The 13112-nt window shown below is 53.9% G+C and overlaps 1 protein-coding gene across 1 annotated transcript in view; it reads left to right on the top strand.

Moving 5' to 3' along the window:
* Mast1 (microtubule associated serine/threonine kinase 1) overlaps positions 1–13112 on the top strand; it is a 40191-nt gene that overhangs the window by 2784 nt on the left and 24295 nt on the right. The window contains exons 2-7 of the mRNA XM_045139316.1: positions 356–444; positions 1037–1112; positions 5078–5156; positions 8731–8891; positions 9939–10014; positions 10112–10321. Of these exons, the coding sequence (XP_044995251.1) occupies positions 356–444; positions 1037–1112; positions 5078–5156; positions 8731–8891; positions 9939–10014; positions 10112–10321 (691 nt within the window). The remainder of the gene's footprint in view (positions 1–355; positions 445–1036; positions 1113–5077; positions 5157–8730; positions 8892–9938; positions 10015–10111; positions 10322–13112) is intronic.

Below are 13112 nucleotides of genomic sequence, written 5' to 3'. Positions count from 1 at the left end.
GTGGCTACACGTGATGTCCTACCGGGCGCACCAGTGCCACGCAGCATTGCCCGCATCCAGTGGGTGCCACACGGTGAAGGACCTGTTGTCCACTCGAGGACTCACGGACAATGAGGTTCACCAGTGGGGTCACCCGAGCCACCCCGGGAGTGTCTAGCACCACACGCCTCTCTTCCTCTCTGCTTCCCACAACTGCGGAGGCTTCCCGTGCCCCCTCCTCCAGGACGCCTCCCGGGGCGCCTCCAAAGCTCCCTTGTATGGGGGAGAAGTGAGGACCCGAGATGGGAGGGTGGCTGGACGGGCTCCGGACCTCCAAGGCTGCGGCCTGTCTGGACCCCCGCCTCCTTCCACGCAGCTGCCGCACCAGTAACCGCAAGAGTCTCATCCTGACCAGCACTTCGCCCACCTTGCCGCGACCCCACTCCCCGCTGCCTGGACACTTAGGTGAGTCCCGGGGTGCACCGAGTGGGTGCGGACCACACTGACCGTGGGAGACTGGGCCGTAGTCCGGGGTGGGGACGGAGCCATGCTTGGGTGGGCGTGGGGGCCCAGAGAGTTCAAGGAGAAGAAGCTGGATTGGGAGGGAGGAGCAGCCTTGGTGTCCTGGAAGGTTCCAGAACCGAAACCGTAGAGCCTGGGTCACAGCCAGAGGGCGGGATTCCCCTGACTCCTACTTGAGTGACACTATATTCACAGCCAGACGAGGTGTTGCACGCCTTTAATCCCAGCACTCTGGGAGGCAGAGGTAGGAGGGCTGCCATGAGTTCGAGGCCACCCTGAGACTGCATGGTGAATTCCAGGTCAGCCTGGACGAGAGTGAGACCCTACCTCAAAAAGACAAAAATTAATTTTAAAAAATCAATTTAATTAAAAAAAAAAAAGAGGAAACTCAGACAGAGGTAGGAGAATCATTGTGAGTTCAAGGCCATCCTGAGTGAATTCCAGCCTCGAAGGGCGGGCAGCCCATTTGGAGACCAGGGTTAGCACCCGCTCCCCCAAACGGGGCCTTCGCTGAGACACCCCTTCTTTCTCACAGGTAGTAGTCCCCTGGACAGCCCCCGCAACTTCTCCCCCAACACCCCCGCCCACTTCTCATTTGCCTCCTCCCGAAGGTGAGTGCTGACCCCATCCCCCACCCCCAGGGGGGGAGGCTCCCAGAACCGCCTCTGACTCTACTCTTCCCCATCCACCGTCTGGGCCACCATCTGTTCTTGTCCTAATTGCACCCGAGCTGGAGCCTCCAGGGACCGGAGAGTCCTTTCTGGATCAGTGATGGGCGGGTCCTCCCGGGGATCCAGAACGGGGAGGGGCGGGGCCTCCTTGCAGAGGAGGGGAAGCGCCTGCGCGCTCAGCTCCAGGGTGTGTGTGTGTGTGTGTGTGTGTGTGTGTGTGTGTGACACACACACACACACAACCTCCCCCCCCAGCCTTGTGCGCGCTTGGCCGGGCGTTTCCATAGCAACAAGACTGGGGCCCCGCAGAGATGAGGTGCGCAAGCGCAGACTGCACAGTGCCCATCTAGGGACTTGGTCGTTGAAGTGGGGGAGGGTGGCTAGGTCATTTTTCTCAAGGTCCCAAGAGGAAAAACGTCAGGTTTACCTACAAGGTTCTCTCGAGTGTCCTGAAATGAGAAAATTTTCTTGGGGACTTGTAGTGAAGCTGGGAGAGCTAGAGGGTCTGATTTTTTTTTGGGGGGGTGCCGGGGGAGAGGAGGAAATTTCCTAGGATTTTTTTTTTTTTTTTTTGTATCCATTCTAACAATGGTGTCTGAACACCTGTTGAAAAACAAACACACACCTGTTGTGTGCCCGGAGAGAGACGTGGGGTCGGGTCCATGATATATCTCCTCTTCTCTCTGGCAGAGGGGCAGGGTAAGGGATGTGCACCCCCCCCCGGAAAGGTTGCTGAACGCTGTGGGAGGGGGCCACAGGGGGCAGTGGGGGCAGGGGATAGCTCCTTGGGGAGAGGGGGCGCAGAAGCAGACTCGCGCTGAGGGTAGGAGACATCAGGAGTGGCCCCCGTGTTTGTTGGATAAGCCAGGCCTGTGGGAGGAAGGGTTAAAGGGGTGTGTGTCTGGGACAGGTGCCCTCTGCGGGCTCATCTGGAAGCGTGTGACATGAGTGTGCAACATTGTACATAACCCCGTGCATGCGACCGTGGGCGGGGAGCTGCAGGGTGTGAACCTGCTTGTGCCTGTCGGCCTGTGTGTGTGTGTGTGTGCCTGTGAACACACCGCTACTTGTGTCTCCAGGGAATTCGTGTGTGGTCGTGAGAATGTGTGTGTGTGTGTGTGCAGAGCCGTATGCATCAATGGGCATGGGCATCAGTGAGTGAGTAGATGAGCATGCGTCTGTGGGATTGTGAGAGTGTATGTCTGTGAGGTGGTGTGTGTGTGTGTGTGTGTGTGAGCAGAGCCGTATGCATCAATGGGCGTGGGCATCAGTGTGTGTCTGGGTGAGCATGCGTCTGTGGGATTGTGAGAGTGTATGTCTGTGAGGTGGTGTGTGTGTGTGAGGGAGCAGAGCCCGTATGCATCAATGGGCGTGGGCATCAGTGTGTGTCTGGGTGAGTGTGGGAGTCGGAATGTCTGACAGTGAATGAGAGTCTCGAATGTGTGGCTGCGTGGATCCAAAACAGTGTGTGAGAGCCAGGATGTGTCTGCGTGTGTCAGTGTGCGTCTTGGGGACTTTATGGACGTGTGTGTCCTTATGGTGGCATGACTGCTTTTGCACACGATTATGAATTTGTGTGTAATGCCATGTGGGGTCCACCCACGGGGGGACAGTGAATGCCATGTGAGGTCCACGGGGGGGGGGGACAGTGAATGCACACGTGTAAGTATTGTGGAATCATGAGTATGTGACTGAATCTGTGAACTTGTTTTTTGGGGGGGGGCTTTAAAAGTTTTGTTTGTTTTTTTGAGGTAGGGTCTCGCTGTAGCCCAGGCTGACCTGGAAGTCACTATGTAGTCTCAGTGTGGCCTCGAGCTCATGACAATCCTCCTACTTCTGCCTCCCAAGTGCTGGGATTAAAGACATGTGTCACCAGATCCGACTTTTAAAAAATATTTCTTGTTGGGCGTGGCGTATGGTGGTGCACGCCTTTAATGTTAGCACTTGGGAGGCAGAGGTAGGAGAATTGTCATGAGTTCAAGGCCACCCTGAGACTACATAGTGAATTCCAGATCAGCCTGGGCTAGTGCAAAACCCTACCTTGGGAAAAAAAAAAATATTTTGCTGGCTGTGGTGCTGTGCATCATTAGTCCTAACACTTAGGAGGCAGTGGTAAGTGGATTGCTATGAGTTCCACCCCGAGACTACATAATGAATTCCAGGTCAGCCTGGGCCAGAGTGAAACTGTACCTCAAAAAATCAAAAAATACAGGCTAAAGAAGATGGCTTAGCAGTTAAGGCATTTGCCTGCAAAGCCAAAGGATCTTGGTTCCCCAAGACCCGTGTAAGCCAGATGCACAAGGAGACACATACATCTGGAGTTCGTTTGCAGTGGCTGAAGTGCCCATTCTGTCCCTCTCTCTACCTCTTTCTCTCTGTCTCTCAAATAAATAAAATTTTTAAAAAATCAAAAAAATACTTTTATTTATCTGAAAGATAAGAGAGAGACAGATAAAGAAAGAGAACTGGGCCTGGTGGCACACGCCTTTAATCCCCACACTAGGTATGCAGAGGTAGGAGGATTGCCATGAGTTCAAGGCCACCCTGAGACTACATAGTGAATTCCAGGTCAGTTTAGGCTAGAGCAAGACCCTACCTTGACCGCCCCCCCCAAAAAAAAAGCAAGAATGGGCATGCCAGATGCCAGGGCCTCTCCAGACACATTTACCCCCTTATGTATCTGACTTTACACTGGGTCCTAGGACATTGAACCTGGGTCCTTTGACTTTGCAGGCAAGCGCCTTAACTGCTAAGCCATCACTCCAGTCCTTTTTTGGCTTTTTGAGGCAAGGTTTCATGTAGCCTAGGTTGGCTTAAAACTTGCTATATGGATGAGGCTGGCCTTGAATTCTTTTATTTATTTATTTATTTTGATTTTTTTTTCAAATTTTTATTAACAACTTCCATGATTATAAAAAATATCCCATGGTAATACGCTCCCTCCCCCTATTTATTTATTTATTTGAGGCAAGCCCAACAGACTGATTTTTTTTTTTTTAATGCAAGAGAGCAAGAGAGAGAACAACAAAAAAAAAACTGAGAGAGTTGGCTCACCAGAGCCTCCAGCCGCTGTAATCGAACTCCAGACCCATGTGCCGCCATGTGCACGTGTGCAACCTTGCAGGCGTGCGTCATGTGTGCATTTGGCTTATGTGAGACCCGGAGAGTCGAACGTGGGTTCTTAAGCCTTACAGGCAAACGTCTTAACCGCTAAGCTTCTCTGCAGCCCGTGGCTTTGAACTCTTGGTCCTCCCAAGTGCTAGGATCTCACCTCTGTAGGCTGTTGCTTGTTGGCTAGACTTACCCAAGATCCTTCTGGCTCATTCTTGAGTGCTGGGATTGACAGGTGCGAACCTGATAACACGGGCCACACTACCCCGAGAGTGTGGTTGCCAGGGTGGTTTGCGTGCAGGGTACGTAGTCTCTTGGGCTCTGGAACAGCGGGCACATCAGCAGGCATGCCCTTCTTCTCTGAGAAGATTCTGGGGCTCTGCTCTGAGACCTTTCTTGGAACATTCCCAAGGGTTGGACTTCTGGGGTCCCTGGAGATGATTTTCTTGGATGGGCTGTTTTTTTTTCTGTTCTTTTTTTCAGTGCCAGGGAAGGAAGCCCCACACAGGCTAGGCACGTGCTTTGTCACTGAGTCATGCCCCTGCCCCTTGGGCGGGGGGGTTACTTCAGTGCACCTCACAGTTCACTCTGGAGGGCTTGTTTGGAGGTCAGCAGTGCCAAACAAGCTGGGGGTTCAAGGGAAGGGGTGGAAGTGACTGATCCTTCTTCTGAGGACTTCTGCTCCCTCACACACACACTCTCCCGCAGCCCATGGACAGTGGCTGCTCTTGTACATCAGGGAGTGGGGAGACGTGGGGGCCTGGTGGCCTCTGAGCAATGCCGTTGGGTTCTAGGGCCGACGGACGCCGCTGGTCGCTGGCCTCGCTCCCTTCTTCTGGCTATGGCACCAACACGCCCAGCTCCACCGTCTCGGTGAGTGAGGGTGGGGGTGGGGAGGGGTGCAGGCCACATCCAGGTCAGCAGCCCCGGTGGGACCGCTCGAGAGGCTGGCCTTCACTGTCTCCCACAAGGGTGCGCTTGTCCGTCTGTCAGTGTGCCGTATCCTTCCCAAAGTCCTGGCCTCTACCTTCCCGGGATGGTACTCATTTTCCAGGGTGACGGGAAGGCCCAGGAAGCTAAAACACGTTCCCAGGTGTCTGCATCCGGTCAGGCCCAGGCCACCCATAGGTTCTGTCTGGAGTTTACCTGGATTCCTCAAAGCCAGATGTGGTGGCACACGCCTTTAATCCCAGCACTTGGGAGGCAGAGGTAGGAGGATCGCTGTGAGATCAAGGCCACCCTGAGACTCCATAGTGAATTCCAGGTCAGCGTGGACCATAGTGAGACCTTACCTCAAAAAAAAAAAAAAAAAAAAATCTCTCTCTCCAAGCCGGGCCCGTGGTGGCGCACACCTTTAATCCCAGCATTGGGGAGGCAGAGGTAGGAGAATCGCCATGAATTTGAGGCCAGCCTGAGACTTCAGAGTGAATTCCAAGTCAGCCTGGGCTACATTGAAAGCCAACCTTAAAAAAAGCAAAACAAAACAAAACTATCTCCATCCACCAACTTTCCAGCCATTTCTCTCATCCATCCATGACTTTGATGTGAACAGGCACTGATCGTGTGACTTAGGTAAAGTTATGAAGGGGGGCTTCCTGGAGGGGTGACGTGAAGTCTAGGCACAGTAGCTTTGTGAAGGCTGGACAGATGGTCTAGTGGTTAAAGCATTTGCCAGCAAAACCAAAGGATCCCGGTTCGATTCCCCAGGACTCATGTAAGCCAGCTGCACAATGTGGCGCATGCGTCTGGAGTTCATTTGCAGTGGCTGGAGGCCCTGGTGTGCCCATTCTCTGTCTCTCTCTCTCTCTCTTTCTCAAATACATAAAATATATTTTAAAAATAGAAAAAAAAATATTTAAAAACTTGAGGAGAAAAAAAAGAAAGCTGGCCAGTTGTGGTGCGGCACTCCTTTGATCCCAGCACTCAGGAGGCAGAGGTAGGAGGATCACTGTGAGTTCAAGGCCAGCCTGAGACAAAAGCCAAAGGACCCCAGTTCAATTCCCTAGTACCCATGTAAGCCAGATGCACAAGGTGGTGCATGTGTCTGGAGTTCATTTGCAGTGGCTAGAGTCCCTGGCGTGCCCATTCTCTCTCTCTTTTAGTAAGTAAATAAAATATATATTAAAAACAAGACCAGTAAGGATGGAAGAGAGCAGCCAAGGGCAGACTAGGAGGAGGTGATGGCATGAGGCGGGGCCAGAGGGTGCAGGATCTTGTGGCCTAGTCACAAGGACTTGGTGTCCACCCTGAGTCAGCTAGGTAGGTGAGAGGTGTGGAGGGCATGCACCATCACATCAGGTGATCTTTTCTTTTCTTTCTTTCCTTTTTTTTTTTTTTTTTTTTTTTTCCGAGGTAGGGTCTCACTGAAGCCCAGGCTGTCCTGAAATTCACTACGTAGTCTCATGGTGGCCTCGACTCATGATGATTCTCCTGCCTCTGCCTCCCGAGTGCTGGGATTAAAGGCATGAACTACCACACCCCACTTTTTTGATGATGATGGTGATTATTATTATTATTGGTTTATTTTATATATTTTATATATCTGCAAGGAGGGAGAGAGAGAGAATGAATGGGAGCACCAGAGCTTTGGCCACTGCAGTTGAACTCCAGATGCTGGCACTATCTAGCGGGCATGTGTGACCGTGCGTTTGCCTCACCTTAGTGCCTCTGGTTTATGTGGGATCTGGAGAGTCAAATATGGGTCCTTAGGCTTCGCAGGCAAGCGCCTTAATGGCTAAGTCATCTCTCCAGCCCTATTTTTTTCATTTATTGATTTTTTTATTAACAACTTCCATCATTATAAACAATATCCCATGGTAATTCCCTCCCTCCCCCCACTTTCCCCTTTGAAACTCCACTCTCCATCATGTCCCCTTCCCATCTCAATCAGCCTCTCTTTTATTTTGATGTCATCATCTTTTCCTCCTGTTATGATGGTCTTGTGTAGGTAGTGTCAGGCACTGCGAGATTATGGATATCCAGGCCATTTTGTGTCTGGAGGAGGATGTTGTAAGGAGTCCTACCCTCATTTGGCTCTTACATTCTATCTGCCACCTCATCTGAAATGGACCCTAAGCCTTGGAAGGTGTGATAGAGATATTGCAGTGCTGAGCACTCCTCTGTCACTTCTTCCCAGCCCCATGGTGCCTTCTGAGTCATCCCAAGGTCACTGCCATCTGAAAACAGAAGGTTCTCTACCAACAGTGAGAGTAGCATTAATATAAGAGCATGAACATTAAGAGAAGTGCTTACTGGGCAGTTTGATGAGCATAGTATATACATTTAACCAGACAGCAGTAGATGTTACACCCCTAGGGCTCATGACTACCCTGTTTTAAATTTTCAGTATCAGGGATGGATTCCCTCCCATGGAGCAACCAGCCCTATATTTTTAAAAAATTTTATTCATTTTTATTCATTTATTAGAGGCAGAGAGAGAGAGGGAGAGAGAGAGAGAATGGGAACATCAGAGCCTCTAGCCCCTGCAAACTAACTCCAGATGCATGTGTCACCTTGTGCATCTGGTTTACATGGGTCCTGGGGATTTGAACCTGGGTCCTTTAGCTTTTCAAGGTAACACCTTAACCATTGAGCCAGCCCTCCAGCTCTTTTTTTTTTTTTTTTTTTGAGGTAGGGTCTTGCTCTAGCCTAGGCTGACCTGGAATTCACTTATGTTGTCTCAGGGTGGCCTCACACTGAACAACAATCATCCCATTTCTACCTCCAGGGACCCAAGAGCATGAGCCACCACACCTGGCTTTGATGTTTTCGTTTATTTGAGGTAGAGGGACTCACGCTTTATGTTAACTTTGTCTTTGGAGACAGAGTCTTTCAAGGTAGGGTTTCGCTGTAGCCCAGGCTGACCTGGAATTCACTATGTAGTCTCAGGGTGGCCTCCAACTCATGGTGATCCTCCTTCGTATGCTAGTTGCTGAGATTAAAGACGTGGGCCACCATGCCCAGCTGGAGACAGGATCTTATATAACCTAGGCTGGCCTCAAACCACGTAGCCAAGAATGACCTTGAACTTCTGATCCTCTTGACTTGGCATCCCAAGTGCTGGGATCACCACTGTGCGCCACCCACGCCCTGCCTGTGTGGCATGTGGCAGGTGGGGTGGGAAACCCCGGCCCTGAGAGCGATGGGCAAGCACTGGACTGCGGAGCCACGCCCCCAGCCCCTTCACGGAGGGTTCTGGACACAGGAAGGACGTGACTTGGCTCAAGTCATATCAGACACCCTCAGGCCACATCCTTGCCTCTGGTCATCGTTACCATTCCTGTGCGACCCTGTCTGTTACGAGCGGCCTCGGCTAGGTCCCAGGAGAGGCCGTGATCACTGTGCAAGGGTGACCAGGGCATCCCCCCGGGGCGTCCCAGCACGTGGTCAGGAGCCAGGCTCCCCGCCATGGCTCCGCCTGAGCCCCCCCCCCGCTCCTCCCCGGCAGTCCTCCTGCTCCTCCCAGGAGCGCCTGCATCAGCTGCCCTACCAGCCCACGGTGGACGAGCTGCACTTCCTGTCCAAGCACTTCGGCAGCACAGAGAGCATCACCGATGAGGACGGCGGCCGTCGCTCCCCGGCCGTGCGGCCCCGATCGCGGAGCCTCAGGTGAGCCCGACCCCATCTTCCCACCTGGTGGCCTAGGGGCTTGTGCATGGGCAGGAAGGCGGACACTTGTCCTCTCTGCACAGTAAAATGGACACTTGCTCTCTGGGAACAACAAAGTGGACGCTTGTCCTGTCTGGACAATAAAGTGGACACTTCCTCTCTGGACAATAAAGTGGACACTAGTCCTCTTGGGCAATAAAGTGGGCATTTGTCCTCTCTGGACAATTGTCCTTTCTGGACAATAAGTGGACACTTCCTCTCTGGACAATACAGTGGGCACTTGTCCTCTCTGGACACTGCTCCTCTCTGGACAATAAGTGGGAATTTGTCCTCTCTGGACAATTGTCCTTTATGGACAATAAAGTAGGTACTTGTCCTCTCTTGACAATTGTCCTTACTGGACAATAAGTGGACACTTCCTCTCTGGACAATAAACTGGACACTAGTCCTCTTGGGCAATAAAGTGGGCATTTGTTCTCTCTGGACAATTGTCCTCTCTGGACAATAAAGTGGGCACTTGTCCACTCTGGACACTTCTCTCTGGACAATAAAGTGGGCACTTGTCCTCTCTGGACAATTGTCCTTTCTGGACAATACGTGGACACTTCCTGTCTGGACAATACAGCGGGCACTTGTCCTCTCTGGACACTGCTCCTCTCTGGACAATAAGTGGGAATCTGTCCTCTCTGGACAATTGTCCTTTATGGACAATAAGTGGACACTTCCGCTCTGGACAATATACTGGACACTAGTCCTCTTGGGCAATAAAGTGGGCATTTGTCTTCTCTGGACAATTGTCCTTTCTGGACAATAAAGTGGGCACTTGTCCTCTCTGGACAATTGTCCTTTCTGGACAATACGTGGACACTTCCTCTCTGGACAATAAGCGGGAATTTGTCCTCTGTGGACAATTGTCCTTTCTGGACAGCAAGTGGGCACTTTCTCTCCGGACAATAAGCTGGACGCTTGTCCTCTCCGGACAACAAAGTAGAGCTGGCCCTGGCTTGGAGACGGGGGAGTAGACAGGGTGGGCCTCTCTCCCGGCAGCCCGGGCCGCTCCCCCTCCTCCTACGACAACGAGATCGTGATGATGAACCACGTGTACAAGGAGCGGTTTCCCAAGGTGAGAAACCGGGGTGCAGGCTGGGGGAGAGGGGTGCAGGCCCCGGGCCCCGCCGCCCGCGGTCAGTCTCCCGCCCGCCCGCCCCGCCCCGCCGCAGGCCACGGCGCAGATGGAGGAGAAGCTGCGCGACTTCGCCCGCGCCTACGAGCCCGAGAGCGTGCTGCCGCTGGCCGACGGCGTGCTCAGCTTCATCCACCACCAGATCATCGAGCTGGCCCGGGACTGCCTGGCCAAGTCCCGCGACGGCCTCATCACCACCGTCTACTTCTACGAGCTGCAGGAGAACCTGGAGAAGCTGCTGCAGGATGTGAGTACGGACCCCCGACTCTGTCCCCGCCCCCAGGGAGACCCCGACCCCAGGGAGACCCAAGACCCCCGCCCCCAGGGGCCCCCAGACCCCGACTCCAGGGAGACCCAAGACCCCCACCCCCAGGGAGATCCCAGACCCCGCCCCCAGGGAGACCCAAAACCCCCACCCCCAGGGCCCCCAGACCCCGCCCCCAGGGAGACCCAACACCCCCACCCCGAGGGAGACCCCAGATCCCGCCCCCAGGGAGACACAAAACCCCCACCCCCAGGGCCCTCAGACCCCGCCCCCAGGGAGACCCAAGACCCCCGCCCCCAGGGCACCCCCGACTCTGGCCCCAGGGAGACCCCGCCCCCGCCCCCAGGGAGACCCAAGACCCCAGCCCCCAGGGCACCTCCGACTCTGGCCCCAGGGAGACCCAAGACCCCCGTCCCCAGGGCACCCCCGACTCTGCCCCCAGGGAGGCCCTGACCCCACCCACCCTCAGGGAGACCCAAGACCCCCGCCTCCAGGGGCCCCCAGACCCCGCCCCCAGGGAGACCCAAGACCTCCGCCCCCAGGGCACCCCCGACTCTGCCCCCAGGGGCCCCCAGGGAGACCCAAGACCCCGCCCCTGGGGACCCACCCCCTCACTCTGTCCCCAGGGAGGCACCCTCAGACTGCCCTGGCAGACCCCCTAGACCCCACCCCAGGGGACCATAGATCCCACTCCCAGGGAGTCCCCCACAGACCCCGCCCCAGGGGACCCCCAGACTCTGCCCCCAAGGAGATCAAAGATCCCCCCCCAGCGAGACCCCCAGACCCTGCCTGCAGGGAGAGCCCAGATTCTGCCCTAGGGAGACCCCAGACCCCACCCTTAGAAGACTCCCGACCCTGCTCTCAGAGAGACCCCAGACCCCGCCCTTAGGGAGACTCCCCCTTAGGGAGACCTCTCAGACCATGCCCCATGAAGATCTCCCCAAACCCTGTCCCCAGGGACACCCCCAAGACCCCAGCCTCAGGCAGAGCCAGGCACTACCCCCAAGGAGACCCTCCCAGGCCCCGCCCCCAGGGAAGACCCCGGACGACCGCGCCCCAAAGGAGGCCCAGCTCCAAGGCAGGTCCCACCTGGTTCAAGGAGCTCTGGCAAGCCCGGCCCCCAGTCAGGCCCACAAACGTCTTGGAGTTCATTTGCAGTGGCCAGAAGCCCTGGTGTGCCCATTCTCTCTCACTCTGCCTTTTTCTCCCCCTCCCAAATGAATAAATAAATTAAAACAAAATAAAAATTTATTTGTGAGGATAGAGGGAGGGAGGGAGAGAGAGAATGAATGGTCACGCAGCAGGGTCTCTTGTTGCTGCAGGCGAATTCCAGATTGTACATCCCACCTTGTGCCCTGGCTTTACCGGGGCACTGGGGGAATTGAACCCAGGTTGGCAGGCTTTGTAAGCAAGTGCCTTTAGCGGCTAAGCCACCTCCCAGCCCTCACCCTGCATACTTTTCTCATCTTCTTTCCTGGCTCTCCTAATCCATTGTCAGCCCCCTGCCCCCCCCCCACAAAACAAGGCATAAAGGGTTGTTGCTTGGTACCTGGCACAGGCCCAGTGTACAGCGGGTGCTCAATAAATGTTGGTTAAACGGGGCTGGAGGTATTGCTCAGTAGTAGCGCGCTTGCCTAACTCGTGTTAGCAATGGGTCTCATCCCTAGCAACACACACACACACACACACACACACACACGCGTACACACACTCAACTTTCCGTGAATGGCACCACACACCTAGCTGTTGGAAGGGTGAGGAGGAGGAGGAGCCGGAGGATTGAGAGTTCCAGGCCAGCCTGAAACTTCACAGAAAGTCTCTTAAGTCAGCAAACAAATTACATAAATAATGAATAAATAACAGCAAACAAGGTAGCGCTCCCATCAAAGTCAATGAGCATATGTGGCATTTATTGAGCACCTACTGTGTGCCAAACCACTAGGAACATGGTAGACAAATATTCCTGCCCTCTTGGGGCTGAAATGCTGGTGTTGGAAGGGCAGGAGAAACAGAGAGACAAATGTCCGAGAATATGATGTCAGCGCCCGAGGCTTAGCACCCTACCCCGAAGCAAAGCAAAGCGAACGAACAAACAAATGGTACGCAGCCTCAGGAGTGCGCCTGGAAGGCTCCCTTGGGTATTGGCACAGAATAACGAGAAGGTGGTAGTTGTGGATGAACAGAAAGAACAAAACCTGTAGTGTCACGGGACTCAACCTCTCTGTGCCTCAGATCTAATACAAAAGGAGACGGTGGGGCCAGAGAGATAGCTTGGCTTCATGGTTAAGGCTTTCACCTGTGAAGCCAAAGGACCCAGGTTTGATTCCCCAGGAGCCAGATGCACAAGGTGGTGCATACGTCTGGAGTTTGTTTGTTTGTTTTGCAACAGCTGAAGGCCCTCTCTCTCTCTCCCCCCTCCTCTTTTTAAAATTAAAAAAAAAGTATTAGAGTCAGAGAAAGAGAGAGAGACAGCGAGAGTGAGAATGGGCGCGCCAGGGCTTCCAGCCACTGCAAACAAACTCCAGACATGTGCGCCCCTTGTGTAACTGGCTAACGTGGGTCTTGGGGAATCGAACCTGGGTCCTTTGGCATTGCAGGCAAGTGCCTTAATGGTTAAGCCATCCCTCCAGCCCTCTCTCCCCCTCTTTCTATCTATCTCTCAAATACACAAATTAAAATAATAAAAGAAAAAGGAGGCGGTGTTAACGTTTACCATGCAAGCATGAGGGTTTCATTCTGGGTTTGATCCCCAGGGCCCAAGTAAATTACCTTG

This window comes from Jaculus jaculus, chromosome 21, assembly GCF_020740685.1.
Source record: "Jaculus jaculus isolate mJacJac1 chromosome 21, mJacJac1.mat.Y.cur, whole genome shotgun sequence".
In the NCBI taxonomy this organism is placed as follows: Eukaryota; Metazoa; Chordata; class Mammalia; order Rodentia; family Dipodidae; genus Jaculus; species Jaculus jaculus.
This window is presented reverse-complemented; position numbering and strand designations above follow the sequence as displayed.